The following is a 16,275-nucleotide window of genomic DNA, read 5'->3' as shown; positions in this document are numbered from 1 at the left end:
ATCCCTTTAAAATCCACATGCTTGGTTTTGGAATACCAGAAAACTTAAAATTACATAAGTGTCTGACACTATGATTCCACTGGGCAGAGATGTCCTAGACAGAGTATATTCATAACTGTGTGAGACTGTTACTTTCTCAGTGGCCTCTACTAACGTGACATTCTAGGCTTTTGTGTAAATAAAGCCACAGTGAAAAACTTTAGTATTTTGCTCCCAGTTTCCCAAGAGTAGCAATGTCAACTATTCATTAAAAATAATTATTTATTAACATACATACTCTGTTCTTATTTTCTAATGTTAAAATAACAAGTAGGTATTCAATTATATTAATGTTTTATAACATCTAAAATATTTTTTTAATGACAAAGATCTTAGAAAAAAGAAAATAATCCATGTGGATAAGAGTTAGGGGCAGCATCATTAGGAAAGAATGTCTATCTGAAAAGGGCAGAGAGAGGTGCTAAACCTGAAACCTGCTGTCTACGAGTGACCACCCGGATGGGCCCAGACCCATGCGAGTCACCCTCATCTTGACAGCTGTGCACAAACCACATCGTCTTCTTCTCTCACTGCCGTTTACCCTGTAAATGTTCTCTTCTCCAGGCAAGTACTGCCTGCCTGTGCAGAGTCGAGCAGGTTTAAAGATGGCTGTTAACAGTAACTGGGGCTAGATAAGGTTTAGATACATCCACCAGTCATAGAAACCACCAAGGTTCTTGGTGCTGATGTCAGCAGTATCTCTGCGAAGGTGTAGCTGCAGGCAGTAACGGGGAACAAGGGGCTGGGCAGGAGGGGCAGATGCCGCTCTGTGTCCACGGGGAAGAACCGTGCTGCTGTCCCAAGAGAGGCCATAGTAATGAGGCAACAGCCCAGGGAGGCTCAGGGAGCCTCATGGAAAGAACTCCAAGGCCAGGATTAGTCTCAACCGCCGAGGGTTAAGCACTGTCTGCCATCATGGTTTGGTGCTTTGTCACTGAGGGATGCAGGTTCCAGGCAGCAGCACAATAAAAATCCACTCTGATGATTCCAGCCAGCACGGAGTGACCTTGTCACAGGGCCTGAGACAGCGAGGACGGCTGAGCCAGCTGAGCACACCCAGGACCTTAGAAACTTGAGTGCAGCAACAGGGAGTTATAAGCTGGCTCGCAACTCACCCCATGCCTGTGGGCCAGAAGGAAATGGGGGTCATGAGTGTCCCCAGGGACCCTCCCATGCTCCTCCAGCAGCGGCCATCCATTCACAGAAACACAACAGTAGAAATAAGAGCCCAGCCCATAGCAAGATCCACAGGCTCTGTCTCCTAGACTCCCATTTCAGGATTCTGCTGCAACATCTGGCTCGTCTTCCATCCTGGTGGCTGAGTCATTTCAGACAAAAATCTGCCTTCCCCTCACTGTCTCCAGGCCCATCAGCAATGACACCTGGGCAAGGACACCAAAACGGAGGAGGGTGATGGCTGAAAATAGACGGATTGGGGTGCGGGAGGCAGACCTGGGCGATCACGGGGCAATGATAAAGGTTGTGCTGGCACATGGCTATCTCATATTCATGACTCATTCTGGTCCACACACGAGACAAAGTTCAGTGCTTCCTCAGCTGGCCGGTCCCATCTTTGCTGTCACCTAAGAACCAGGTCCATGGTGCTCCCTGTTGGTCTCAGGGCCACGCCCTGCAGGCCCCAGTGTCTGCGGATCTCCTGGGGGAGGACCCGGTTCCTGCAGACGGTCGTTTCCAAGTCAACCTCCTGGGGAGGACTGGAGACCAGGCGCCCCACACGCCCTCGGGGACGGGACTTTACTTCTCTGCAGGCCACTAACAATCACAGTACTTAAGTTCAGGACTCAATGGTCAGTCCTTCTGTTAATGAGGATTTGGCAGCATTTGAAATCATTGATCCTATACAAGTATTGGTTTAGTTAAAAACCTCAAAAAACACAGAAAGATAACTTTGTAAATTCCTCTTCACATCTTTAATTTCTTTGAAACTTTCCCAATCATTTTTTTGCTTCTGAGTTACACACAAATCTAAGAGCCAAGTATTTGGCCAGAGAAATTAGACTCCAGTGTTGGTCTTTCACATGGGCTAAAAGAATCCACCCAATTCTCTAATGAGACACGTGGTGTCATCTTAGATGTCTTCCTTGTTCAGGCCCCACCAGATACTCAATCCCCAAGTCTTCTCAACCGTACTTCCATGTTGACCTTAAATTGTTCCTTCTCCTCCTTCTTCAATGTCACGGATGTAGTAAAAGACATCATTGTTTCCCCATGGCGTGTAGCCTCTGTCACCCAAGTCATCTCCTGGCTCAGGGATTGCTTCAGCTCACACTTCCTTCCACTCTCCCTGTGGGGATCCCATCACAAGTGCCAGGTGAGGTTGAACATCAGCGACTGCCTGTGGCCTCCAGGGACAAGTGCACACTTCTCAGGACCTGTCAGCTGAGAGATCTGTCCCCTCATTCTGTCATACCGTCTGAGCTCATCTCAAGCTGCTTCCCCTGATCCTGTCCACATGTGCGCCCAGTGTGGGTTCCATTAATTACTAGAATGAACATCTAAATTGTCTTTTCTTCTATTCTTGGCAAATGCTGTTACCAGTACCTGAAGCATCATTTCCTCATCCATCCTCCTAGTTCTCTTGCATGAACTCTAAATACAACATATTCGTTATCACCCCTTGGGGTCAGGCTTCTGTACCCCAAATCCTTCTCCAGCACAAACCCTCTCCGGGGAGTTAAGTGAGGACACGCCATCACGGGGACCTTTGATTCTCCTCCCACAGCTGGGTACGGGCCTGGGCGGGACAGGAGGAGATGGGGCTGCAGAGGCACAAGTGAGGAGACTGGTGTTGTGCAGAGCAAAGAAGGAAGCGGTGTGGGGTCATCACTGTCTCTGTCATGGGGGTGACAGGAAGGGCCAGTCCACACTGTGATGCTGGACAATCCTCGTACTCGATCAGCACATGGGGTTGATAGGTTGTGACAAAGCTGCCAGGTAAGTGAATCAACTTTTAGCTCTTCCAGGCATTATGTGTCGTTAGTTCTTCACAGAAACAAATCCTAGGTGGGTTGTGCATGTGCAGACTCTCTGTTCTTTCTCTGTGTTAGTATCAATATGTGTAATGTCTATCCTGTGACACATCCTGCCAAGATTTAGAATTCTGCTGCATATAAATATTTGTTAATTATTTGAGATGCAATCCTAAATACTCTTACCTGCATTCCTGGTGTTTTGTTGTAGTCTCAACTTAAAAGAGATGCTTTAGCTCCCACCTGGAACCCAGGCCCTGTGTCCCCACGGTGTGTTGGCCACTCCTGGGGCAGTGAATAGGCTGGAGGAAGCGCACAGGTGTGTGTCACCTCCCCTGGGCACGCCCGATGAAGTCCCCAAAGCTGCCGTCCTCTGCGGAACAGCAATGACCAGCGCCGTCCTTATGCTGGAGCCCAGAGATGACGGCAGAGGCCACACAGTCTGTCCTGGAGCCAGGGAGGCTCTCTTGGGTCCCAGCGGGTCCGTTGTCCCTGAGGACCAGAAGTCAGTGGACATGTTCTGGGTGCTTCTTCTGCCAAGCTGTGTGCTGGTTGACAATGTCTTGCTGATTGCAGTGCTGAAGACTGTGCCCATCTGTCCTGGGGACTTGGTCACTAGGGAGGCTCAGTCCACCCTGCCTGGGCCACAGGTACTGGGAGGTCGAGACACAGAGAGGACAGTGGGCCCAGTGAGTGGGAAGAGGACCAGAGTGGGATTGAGGCCCCCACGGAGACTTCCACCCAGGGCAGGTGGGTCCTCGCCAGGCCAGGTGGGGTCAGACAGCCGGGCCCTTGATGGCCAGAGGGTCCTGGGAGGTCCTGACAGCTTCAGTCACTTCCCTTGACAGCTTGGGAAACTCACTGGTGCTCAGTTAACTGCCAAACTTCTGAGGGGTCCCACCTGGCAGGGCCAGACACACTCTGAGATAGCTACACTGTGCCCCCTGCTGGACCCCTGTCACTTGGCATCAGCAAGACACACACCTGCTGAGGTCCCTGAGGATGCACAGGTGTCCTTGGTTGAGCTGCTCAGCTCGCCAGACACGGGTGCTCAGGGAGGAGTGTGGACACCGGCGGGGCCGTGGTTAGACACTATGAGACCGTGAGATGATCAGACCAGCAAGTGCAAGGGTCTTATTTATACTTAATTTTACAACAGAAATCAAAAGGTAACATTTACAAACCTCATCTGTCCCCAGTATACTTCTACATATCACTGAGAAGTTGGCAAACCATCACCTTTGTTCAAGAGGCATCCTCAGTTTATTTTTGAAATAGGTCCCTGTTTCCTATTTTCAGTGTGGTCTCTGTCACCTCCGTTATGACAGAGTTTGAAAATAATCACTATTCTTTCTGTCTGTATGAATGTCACCAATATGGTTATTTCTCATAAACACAGTCATGCAATATCTACCTCTTTCATATTTTTTTCAGTGAGCAACATTTATCAAGGGCCACCTATGTGGAGCAAGCATCACCTCTTCATACATGTTGATGGCTGAGGTCATTACCCTGCTCGGGTGCTGGATCTATTATGCTGCCCTGCACATTGAACAGTGACCAAAACAGTCGTGTGCTCCCCTGGTCATGGCTACACGTGGCACTGCAGACTCTGGTTGGGGATTCTGCCACATTAGGTAACACAGTCTTTGCTGTCATGTTGCCTAGAATATCATTAGCCATCAAAACCACCATTTGCAGTCTGCGTTGTTATTTTTATTATCACATGGGAACCAGAAACTCAGAGATAAAAAGGCCAGGCTGTGTCCAGCTGAATGGCATGAATGGGTTCAAAGTCAAGGGCTTTCCAAAGGCTGTGGACCTGCCCTGTACCAAGCTGGCTCTGCCCTCCAGGCAGGGGACATTTAGCCATGTCTGCAGGTATTTTATTGCCATAGGCAGGGAAAAGAGGTTAACAGAATCTGGTGAGTACAGGCCCCCTTTGTTGCTAAACACATTACAGCGTACAGCGCAGCCCCAAGCACAACATCAGCAGTGCTGTGCTTCTGAAAGTTGTTTTAAACTAAGTTTACCCTATGGATTGATTGTATACAATAAATAGATTAGATGATTGGACATCAAAATATGCAAGGAGACATTTTTATTTTGAGAAACAAATTGAGGATGTTGTGAGCAGACACGTTCAACTCAAGCAGGTAGTTGGAGAGACAAAAGAGCTGACACCCCAGTGGGGACAGGCTGAGGGCAGAGCCAGGGCGAGGACGCTCTGAGGGTTTTTGTCTCACTTCCCCATGGTCTGGAGCACTGTGTGATTGTAGCTGCCATCATAAGACTGACAGTAGTAGTCGGCCTCGTCCTCAGACTGCAGCCCCGAGATGGTCAGGGAGGCAGAGTTGGAGGAGCTGTCTATGGAGCCAGAGAACCGATCGGGGACTCCGGAGGGTCTTTTGTTATGCTTGTAGATCACAGTGGAGGGGGCACTGCCCGGGCGCTGCTGGTACCACTGCACATAGTAGCTCCCAATGTTGCCGCTGCTGCGGGTGCAGGAGATGGTGACCTTCTGCCCTGGAGACCCCGACACAGAGCTGGGCTGAGTCAGGACAAAGTTGGCCAAAGACCCTGCAGAGAAGGACGGACACATAGAAAGGTGAGAGTGGACCACAGCCTGTTCCCAGGGAGGAGGGAGAAAGCCATTATCCCAGGTGACTTCCAGGAGCCCCCCTGAGTTCCCTGCAGGCACCCACCTGTGCAGTGAACGAGGAGGGTGAGGAGGAGCGGGGCCCAGGCCATGGCGGGGACACCCCAGGCTCTGCTTCCTGAGCTGACAGCCAGGACGGGGCCACCAATGCTCCTTATCTGACATTCTGATCCTCAGGGGGGGAGGTCTCCATGCAAATTTCTCCCTGTTTTAGGGCTACACAAGCCCCACCTTTCACCTCACACTGGGTCTGGCTGAGAAATAGAAAGACCATACAGGGCTGGGGAGGAGCACAGCACCCGGGGACACAGGAACAGGTGTGAGTGTGTGCAGGGAGAGAGCTCCTCTCTGGGGAGCCTGAGCAGGTGCTGAGACCACAGCGCCCTCTGGTGGACGCGGGAGACGTCCGCCCTGGGCAGGGGAGGTGCTCAGGGCTCCTGCCCTCCCCACCCGGCCCCCCTCACAATTCCAGCCACTGTCTCAGGGTCTCTGCTCAGCATCCTGTGCTCCCTGCGCATTTAAACCTCCAGATCTGTGCAGATGGACCAAGGGCTACGACTCTTGTAAAGACAGCCTCATTTACTTTGTGTCATTACAGGTGATGGATGTTTATGGGAGAATGGGTTGTGCTTGCAGGAAAGAGAGGTGACAGCTCTGCCTTCCCCAGGAGGGCCCACGTGGAGCAGCGCTGTGAGCACTGCGCTGAAAGGAGATGCAGCCATTCATGCGGGGGAGAGCCTTAGACCAGAGCCCATCTCGCCACCGGCAGCCCCATGAGATCAGAAAAAACCAGGCCAGGCTGGGAGGGGAGGGCCAGGGGGTGTCAGGGGAGAATTTCAACAGAGCCCTTCATCAGTGAGTGCTATGGAGAAAACATGGAAACTTAGCAGGCAACATGCGTGTAAAAGTGATTGGAAGACAGAATCTGCACAGCTAGTGATTGCTCAGAGTTCTGGGTAAGATGAAGATGAGTCAATATAAATTTGTAGTGCCAATTTGCAGCCCAGTCGGGTGCTACTGCTGCTGTCCTAGCAGATATTCTATAGAACCTGTTTGGGGTACTGTGGTGAGAGTTTGTTTATCTATTTTGGAAAACTATTCACAGGTGACAGGCACTGAAGCAGGTGACAATATGAAAGCAAAGCTCTGCAGGTGCTAGCAGTGGGCTGTGCTGTCACAGGGTGGACCCTGTGTGCGTGACAACTTAGAGGGTGAAGATGGAACCGTGGGAGACCCCACTGCCTACAGGGATAGAAAGATATCAAAACTCATTCTAAGTTTGAGAAAACTGTCATTTATGTATTCAAAAAGTATGCAAGTATTCATGAAAATATATTTTTAACTCAGCTACTATCCTCTGCTTGGTCACAGGTGGCAAAGTATTATGTTGAGTCAGAAGAGAACCCCACCCTCAAACCAGGGGTGCATCAACCACTGGCCCCTTTAATCACGAGGATGGAAAATCCTCTTATTTCTGGTTTGTCACGTGTGCTGTTCCCTGGGTTATGGACTCAGCGTCCCCATCCCACTAGGGCTTTTGAGGTAGTTGAAGATTTTCCACATTCTCCTCCCTCCTGCAACACCTCCTCCACCTTCTCCCTCTGATGTGACCTTTATTTCTCTCTTTGTGACCATGACATGTGCCCAAGATTAAGGTCTTCAAAGGAGAACCTTCCCAGTCTTCCCCCCCCCCCCCATTTTGCTGATTATGTAATTTTGGGGTGTAGACCCAAGATTATTCAACTCCATTTTTTCAAGTTTTCCTTTATATTGTATTTGAGTTATGTAGATGTCTCCCTAGATTATGCCCACCTAGTTAGATTTCAGTTATATTTTATTAACTCTTATGCTCCTTTATGGAAACATTTTCCATCCCGTGTTCACACGTGCATAGAAAGGACCAGACCTTTATCTGGCGCAGAAAGAGGCAGGGATGTATACGGCGAGCACTTTTCCTCCACAGGAAAGAGATTCACAAAGTCGGATAATGCCTGAAATTACACTTGGAAACAATGGGAACCTGTATTAACACACAAGCCGTGGTTCGTGTTGGAAGGAAAGGTCCCTAACAGAGGGAAGGCTAAGGTGCGAAGGTCACTGTGGACGGTAGGTCCCTCCTGGTGAGTGTCCGCCCCAGCTCTGACCTCCGTGTATCAGGGAGGAAAGGAAGGAGAACATGTGGGAGAACACGCGGGACTGCGCGCAGCCCCGGTTCCCGTGGGAGGCTCCTTCTCTGTGTGCGGGGACGTCCAGCCCGTGTCTGCGCCACAGAGGAGAGCCAGCCTCCGCCTTCCGTCCCGGACACAGTCCGTGTGGCGCTGAGGTGGCAATGAGGGGAGAAGCAAAGGCAGAAAAGGGGAGGAGGTGCGTTCAGAGGGGCGCGGAGGGATGTGGTCCTGGCAGGGCTGTGCCTGGGGACCCTGACCAAGGACAGCGGCTCCTGGCCAGGCCCCAGGGGAAGTCAGGACGCTCCTCCTGTGCCTGAGAGTGACAGTGTGTTAAGGCTGGGAGGAGCCGGTTAATGACCCTGAGGGACAAGAGCTCAGAGGTTTGGGTGAATGGGGAGGCAGAAAAGGCAACATGGGGAGGAGCAGGGGAGGGAGGAGCACCCGTGGCAGAGAGGAACCACCATGGGGTCTGCACACAGAGCCCTGCCCTCCAGGGGCCGCAGGGACCTGCAGAAGGGATGGGATGATGGCTGGTGGTGTGAGGCAGCTGGACAGACACTGAGAAGCCATGGGGAAATTGACCCAGTCACAGTGCAGTCCTGAGTCAGCTCAGTGTAGCCCAGTGGCAGCTCTGTGGGCTCACATGGCTGTAACCTGTCACCTACCTTGTACTTCCAATGAGGGACAGTCCTGCCACCTCCATACTCTGAGGACACAGTGCAGTCCCCTTTGCACTGAAAGATCCCTGTGCCCCCCTGTCCTCCCTGGTGCTCTGGTCACTCTGGGCAGGGACCTGCCTGTGCTGACTGACGCTGCTGCTGCTGCTCAGGCCTCCACAGTGGGAGCAGGTGGCCTCTCAGGATCCCGCCCGGGCTGGGGTGTGGAGGGGGTCACCTCTCTGGTAGTGGGGACAGGAACCTGCCTCTGAGCTGCCCTTTCACAGCTCAGAGTGTTGTCCTGTGAGTGTATACGACATGCGAGTGTCCATGGATCCCTGTGGGGACACCCAGCACCGCCTGCTGGGCTCCACACTGTTGACAGGGGACACCTGAGTCTGCCTTGTCCTTCTTGGTGGGTGGAGTCACCTCATTCAGGTGTGACCCTGCCATGCTCCTCTCCAACCCCTGTTGGGACTCTGGCCTGGACACAGGATGGGTTTGGGTGGAGAAGGAAGAGATGGCCTGAGTCTCCCATGGGCTGAAGGAAGCCCCTACACCCAGTGTCTCCGTGGCTAGAGCTGTCCCCCTGCAGGAGAGTCACACATGTGTGGGGTCATCACACCCAGTCCCACAAGAGGAGGCTCCGCCATTTGTCCAGTGAGGACCTAATGGGCTCCCCCGACTCTCTCACATCAGAACCGCAGCGCCCTCTGCTGGCCACAGCCTCACACGCTCTGCGCATGTGCACTGCACAGCTGAGCCCTCCTGGCAGATGAACCTGCTTCTGGCCCTTTGCCCACCTGGGAAAGGTAGTGGGGTGCGCTGGAGTGTTTGCTCCCCAGGGGCCCTGGTGTGGGGTCACCATGGACTGCAGGGATCCACCGGTGGCCTTCTGCACCCCAACCCTTGGACTCACCACCCCTTGCAGGGACACAGTGACCCCGAGGTGGCAGGTCATGGTTTCTACCCTCAATTAGGCTTTCCACACACTCTGCTCACACCTTGGTAATGTCCGCCTTTATTGAATTAGTGTGTGATTACCTGATTTTGAGTGCGCCCGCCGTACCTGCAGGACACGTATCTGACACTCCCAATCATGTTTGGATCACAGACACACTAATTAGTGTAGGTCAATCAACTGTACCATGCAAGAGTCATAACTGTCAACACACTTGTTTCCACTGGAAAGATTCTGTGTCCTGAGCAAGGAACAGCTGTCCACACACAGGTGACAAGACGCAGAATGTCCTCTTAGCCGTGGTGCTGACGTCCTCCAAGTGATCCGAGCTCCATGGAAGGGCTGAGCCTCTCACATCGGGGCATAATGGCTGAAGTTTCACCACAGATTCTGCCACGAGCAGTGAGGGCCCAGCGACCTCCTGGGCTGGTCCTCGGGCTCCGACCCAGATGTCAGCTGGAAAGGGCTAATTTTTCTTGTTTCAAGAGAGAGAGAGGGCCGGGGGTGGCGGCTCCGCTTCCCACTGCGCAGCAGAGCGGGGCCCTGACCCTCGCTGCCCCAGGGCTGCCTGCCGCGCTCGGGAAGGGGAGCAGTGGCTTGCACAGACGTGTCCCTTCAGACGGGTGGGAGGCCAGCCGACCACGGGACTCTGTGGTGCCCACTGACGCCAGGCGGGAGGGGACAGCTGGACGCCAGTGACTCGACTCGCTCCCTCTGTCCAGTGTTCTCGTCACCAGGTGGGGTCAAAGCTCCGCTCCTCCTGGATGTCAGGACCCCACGTCAGGAGTCAGGGTGGGTGCTGGGGTGCTGACTAGTCGTGCCTGGTCCCATGCCATTCTTGTCATTGCCGGGATGGGGGTGGAGGTTCAGGTCTGCCATGGGCCCTCCTGAGTCGGGCGGGGAGAGGAGGTGACAGCTCCCGCCCGCGCTGCCCTGCCCAGCCTGGTTGGTGCCGGCTGGGGTGCAGGGTTGGCCTCACTGACCCCACTGCCTCCACCCAAGTGGGCCTTCAGAGCACGGCCAGCTGCTGCTGCACAGGGAGATGTTGACAAACGTGTTTTGGAGTCACCACAGCCTGGGAGCTGCTGGTACCAGAAAAAAATGAAATACCATACAATGAAGTCAGAGTCAGCATTTCTACTGCTTCTAGGGACGGAAATGGGCTGCTGTCCCCACACTGGGAGCTGCGGATGGTCAAGTCAGCACAGACTGGGTCCAGGACTCAGAACCTCAGGCCAGACAGAGTGAGGGCTGGTCAGTGGACAGAGACACATCCTGGATCCCTGGTCCTTCATCCCCAGCCTGACACCTGGCCCAAGTCCCCAAGCAGTGAATGAGAAGTGGGAGACGCAGAGGCACCAGGACACGATGAGACCCCTCAGCCCTGTGTCCTGAGGACCCTCAGCGGGCTCTGAGCCCCCAAGTACTACTTACCCCTCTGGAAGTCCAGGGGTAGACTGAGACCCTTCATGGAAACCAGCCACCCCTGGGCTGTCCTAGCCCCACCCTGGTCCCTGCCTCTGTCCCCTGCCTGGAAAGCTGACCCTGGGAGTGGTCAGTCGGGGCAGGGCTGTTCCGTGGCTCCCCAGGGACCAGTGAGGACACAGCTGCTGGCCCAGTGAGCAGGGGCACAGGGCTCAGACCAGGGCCAGGTGGGGCTCCCAGCTGGGACCCACAGCACAGGCCTCAGGGACAGGCCACAGCGCCCACTGCTGCCCTGAGCACCCCCAAACCCATGTGTCCTGTCTGCCCCACTGGGCACTTTGTCCTCCCAAAAGGTCGGAGCTGGGCAGTGTCCCTGCCCCAACGCACCTTAGTCTCAGGTCTGCACACAGCCTCCTCCCCTGCCCAGCTTCCCGTGCGGTTACAGGACAGTCCTGGGAGCTCAGGCTCACAGAGGGGCGCCCCTGGGGACACAGAGCAGGAAGCCCAGTGGGCACAGGGAGCACCTCCATCCAGGGCACCATGAGCTACTGCCTCTTCCTCCTCCCACCAGAGCAGAGCCTGGTGGCCAGATGGCCACGAGCTGTCCCTGGTCCCAGCCTCTCCCTCGGGGCCCCCTCTCCAGCAGCCTCTTGCTGACCCACATTGCAGAATGAGGAGAATAGAAATAATGAACATTTGCCAATCCCAGACGGACACTGCACAGCGGCACAGACGCTGAGTGTGAGTTTGGGGGAGAGGAGGCAGCTAAGCCCTTTGGCGGGAGCCTCCCGGGTCCTCAAATCATTGTCCCTCCTCATTGGGCACTGAGCGGGGATCAGCACCTTGTAAGTGGGGACCGGCATCCTCCGATCACACCCTGGGCACATGGAGCAAATGCTCCTGCCACCTCAGAGACAGCCCTGCAGAGTGTGGGGACAGTCCTGGGACGGGGGCCCTGGCTGTGCAGGGCACTCAGGGCGCCCTGATTCCTCTGCTGGCCTGAGCCTCCATGAGCAGAGGGAGGGAGGAGGAGAAGGGAGGAGCGCAGGCGTGGGGAGCACCTCTGAGCTCTGCTCCCCAAGGCCCCTAGTGAAGCCCCAAGACCCACCTCTCCTCGCCCAGCCACAAGCCGGCAAAGACGGGTCTTCCTGTCTGTGCTGCTCCACGGGGCTGGGCAAGCCCCGCTCAGGCAGGGTGTGACCCGCTCCTGGGAGCTGCACAGGGAGAGAGATCACTGGGAAGGCTGTGGCCTGCTCGCCTCAGAGGCTCTGGGTGGGACAGCAGGTGGGGCAGGGAGCCATGGACAGAGCACACTGACCATGGATGTCATGTGATCTTCTCCAGGGACACTCAGGGACAGGCCAGGCCCACTTCAGCTCCAGGGCCCGGGTCCTGCCAGGTCTCTTCTTTTGCATGGCTTTAGGCCCCATGTGTCCTCCCTCTTAGGGTCACAAAGGACAATGTCCTCTTCATTGTGCACCCCTGTTACCACGGGGGCCCCACGCCTGTCCTCCGACCCCGCCCCGCATCCAGCCCCTGCTCTCTGCAGTTTGCTTTCCTGCACAATCCTGGGTCTCGGCCTCCCTGAGGACGTCTCTGCAGGAAACTCAACTGCAGAGAGCTCAGCCCTGGACAGGACAGCGGGCCTGGGCCGCCAAGCCTGAGCCTTGCACTGGCTTCCCTTCTCCACTCGCCTGGGCCACGCCAGAGCCTCTCGAACGCTGAGCCTGCGTGTCCCTAAGTGTCTGACTTCACTGTCACACCAGTTCCTGAGGGGATGTGGAGATGGCGATCTCCCCTGCAAACACCATTGGAAGTGCTTTTAATATTCCCAAACGGAAACCTCTACCTATTAGACAATTGCTCCTCCCACCCCACAGCCCCTGGTCCCCCACGGAGCATGGAGGGACCGGGGACCTGGATGAGGCAGAAGAGCCCAGGTCCCAGAGACAGCACCATGCAGGAAGGAGCAGGGAAGAGAGCAGCTCCCCTGGTGGCTCTTGGCAGGCACCAGGTGACAGCTTTCTGTGGGCCGTGCTTTTATTGCTCTAGTCCCCGAGGAACTGAGGTGCATCCAGCACCATCCCAACCAAAGACCCAGAGAGGGGAAGAATTCCATTCAAGAGACTAAAGTAGGGTAGGGACGCAGTGCTGGCCCCAGAGCCATCTGCTTACAGGGAGGGTCATCCTGCACCTGGGAATCCAGGGGCTCCCTGGGGACACACTCTGAGGGTACAGAGGACCCGGCTTCCCTAAGACTCCAGAGCTCAGTGAAGATTCCACAAAGCCTTGAACAGCTGCAGGGAACATGTAGGGGGCCGGACAGAGGGGACCTGGGTCTTCCATGTCTCACAAGCTGCATTTCTATCCCCCATGATTCCCCACCCACACGTGGGCGCTCTTATCTCCTCTGGAGTTAGGTGCTCTGGGCACACTGGGAAGCCAGTGAGAGGAGCGTTATCTCATTGACCCCATGACGATGAGCCAGGTGACGGGCATCAGGCCTTCTGGGAGCACAAGCGAAAGCAGAAGCCACAACCTGAGCACGTTAGGGTCGAAGGCAGGGACAGGGAAGGGATGGGTTTGAGTGTGGGCCACGGAGGCCACATTGTTTACTACCTCACCCTGGCATGGGAGCTCCTGGTGGCACCGGGCTGGATTCAGCTGTGACAACAGTGACACCTGAGCATCAGCCTGGAGCCCGCAGGTGTCAGGGAGGCCGTGTTGACAAAGGAGAATCAGGCTGGAACTCCAAACACCCCTCACTCCTGTCCCAGTCACAACCTCAGCCTTTCTTTCTGGGACCCCTTGGAAGCAGCTCCCATAGTCACCCCCATGTGTGTGCAGCCGCCTGTACAACAGACTGTGACCTTGAGACTTGGGCCCATCCCGAGCTCCACGGGTAGAGTGACGCATGCGCAGGTTGGGTGGTTTCCGGTCCCTTATGGCCCACAGACCTCACTTCCTGGGCTGCTGGTGACAAGCCCAGTGGGGCAGGAGAGGAGAGGACACAAGTCAGTGCCCGTGGGCTCAGGGACACCCACCAGTGGGTCCCCGTGTTCCCGAGTGGGATGAGCTGGGAAAGTCACGTTCCTGGGACCTACTGCCCCCGACGGCCCTGGAGCGGGCTCAGCCTCTGGCAGCAGTGGAGGGCTGCCCTCTCCCTCCCCTCCCCCCGGGGAGCTCTGCTGGCCTCAGGCCACAGCCACCGGTGCCCAGCCCTCCGTGCTGACGTGGTGACTGAGGCTGCAGGCACACAGAGTGGGCCAGGCCAGCCCTGTGCCTGGACCCAGCCCTGACCCGTGTCCTCAGGCAGCATGTCCCACGGCACCGTCTGGTTCCCGGGCTGGAGGGGGCCCGGGCAGCCCCTGCACAGATGGCTGGGAGGGGAGGGGGGTGTCTGCTGTGACAACTGGAAGAGCACAGTCCAAGCTGCAGGACCGTCACCTGCCAGGAGTGTCCCTGGGCACAAACCAAGATGTGAGCAGGACAGGCTCATTTTCCACCTTCAAGAAAATAAACAAACAAACAAAACAACAACACAGGGGCGCTGGTTTTAGCACATTTGGGTGAACAGGAAACAATTTAGTGTCATCAGGGTTTTTTTTTTTTTTACTGATTTCAGTTTTCCTGAGACTTCAGATACACTGAATCCAAAGGTGAGACTAGAAATATTTGAAGGCAGAGGTGCTTCCAAGTAGGTTCTGTGTACATGGAAACCCTCTATAAGTTTCATTATTGTCACTGGTAAGAAAGTGAGCAGGCTGAGGTTTTGGTCCCACTTCCCCATCTCCCTGTGTCACTGTGATTAACACCACTGCTGTCCCCGGTCTGACAGTAATAGTCAGCCTCGTCCTCAGGCTGGACGTTGGAGATGGTTAAGTAGCGGTCAGCCCCGGAGCTGGAGCCCGAGAAGCGATCGGGGATCCCGTCCCCCTTGCTCTGGCTTCCATCACTGTAAACACGCATCAAGTACCGAGGGGCCTTCCCTGGCTGCTGCTGATGCCACGCAATGGTGTAGCCACTGTGCGCACTGCTCAGGGTGCAGGTGAGCTTGGCCGAGGCTCCCGGGGAGGCAGATGCAGAGGGCGGCTGGGTCAGCACAGGCTGGGAAAGGGACCCTGGAAACACAGACACACATTATGTCCTGGAGGAAGGACAGGAGGGAGGGACAGTGAGGCATGGGTTTGGGAGGGGGTGTCAGTGAGCTGGGGGTCAGGGTGCTGGGGACCGTCCTGACCTGTGCAGTGAAGGAGGAGGGTGAGGAGGAGGAGTGGGGCGCAGGCCATGGTGCAGACACCCAGAGCTCTGCCGAGGCTGCCACGCTGCAGGTGTCTCTTATCCACCCTCCAGCCCAGAGGAGGGACAGGGGCCCTGCATGCAAATGTGCTGCTCCTCCCCTGCCACCAATCCCGCCCTGGGCCTGTGTGCAGCCCGAGTGGCTTGGTGTCAGTTCGGAGAGGGGCGGCTTTGGCTTCTCCTGGCTTGAGGCTCCCCAGGGGCCCAGTGACCCTGAGCAGAGCCAAGTTCAAGTGTCTCATTTCCCAGCTGAGCCCCATAGCCCTGCCATGGCAGGCCCACAGCGCCCCCTGCTGCCCAGGCTGAGGCCCATGGTGCCTTTGACCAGATGCCAGGGGGACCTGACAGAGGCTCCTGTCCCGACCAGGGCCTTGACCACTGCCCACTCCCTGCCTAGTGACAAATTTAGGCCCCTCCTCTAGTCAGCTGCTACCTTGTCTCAGTCCTTCGTTTGCTCTTTCTGCCTTATCAGTGGGAACAGGACACACCTCTCACTCCACTTTAAAAGAGGAAGGGGTGACCCCACAACAAACTGTCCCTGAACCCACTTCCTGGGCTGCTCCTGAAGCAGATGTCTCTCCCCCCGGGATTCCTCAGGAGGTCACACACAGGACAGAGTGGGAGTGTCTGGAGGACACGTGAGCAGGTTGGTGACTCTCTGGGTTCCCTCGGATGAGGACAGACCAGGGAGGAGAAGGGGAAGGTCCTGGAGTGATGAGAAAAGGGCATCGGCTCGCTGGGGGCTTCTTCTGAAGAGCAGGGTCAGAGAAGCTGAGGAAAGATAGAGGGTGTGAGTGAATATGCCCAAGAAAAGATATTGTGAAAGTCCTGGGCATTTGTTATACAAGAAATATTTCAGTAACTAGTTGAGGAGCTCATAGGACAGGAGGGAAGCGGAAGGAAGGAGAGAGACCCGAGGGACGAGAAGGGAGGTCATGACTCAGAGACGGGAAGGGGAGGGTGAGGACGGTCCACACTGTGGAAGGGACTGGAGGAGAAGCCAGTGGGGACACTGGGCAGGAGCCGGGTGGTTGGGTCGAGGGAGGTTTGGGGCGTGTTGTTTTCATTTCTGTTTTGT

At 55.4% G+C, this 16,275-nt stretch overlaps 2 gene segments (V, D, J or C); both read right to left on the bottom strand.

Annotated features, from left to right (window-relative positions):
• Positions 1-5,115: 5,115 nt before the first annotated feature.
• LOC105879350 (immunoglobulin lambda variable 6-57-like) lies at positions 5,116-5,815 on the bottom strand. The segment is given in 2 exon segments: positions 5,116-5,609; positions 5,735-5,815. Coding segments are annotated over 2 exon segments (384 nt in total).
• An 8,681-nt stretch (positions 5,816-14,496) lies between these two features.
• On the bottom strand, positions 14,497-15,230 carry LOC105879317 (immunoglobulin lambda variable 4-69-like). The segment is given in 2 exon segments: positions 14,497-15,019; positions 15,139-15,230. Coding segments are annotated over 2 exon segments (429 nt in total).
• Between the last annotated feature and the right edge of the window lie 1,045 nt (positions 15,231-16,275).

This window comes from Microcebus murinus, chromosome 22 (assembly GCF_040939455.1).
Source record: "Microcebus murinus isolate Inina chromosome 22, M.murinus_Inina_mat1.0, whole genome shotgun sequence".
Lineage (NCBI taxonomy): Eukaryota > Metazoa > Chordata > Mammalia > Primates > Cheirogaleidae > Microcebus > Microcebus murinus.
The sequence above is the reverse complement of the archived record's forward strand: the minus strand, read 5'-3'. Positions and strand labels throughout refer to the sequence as shown.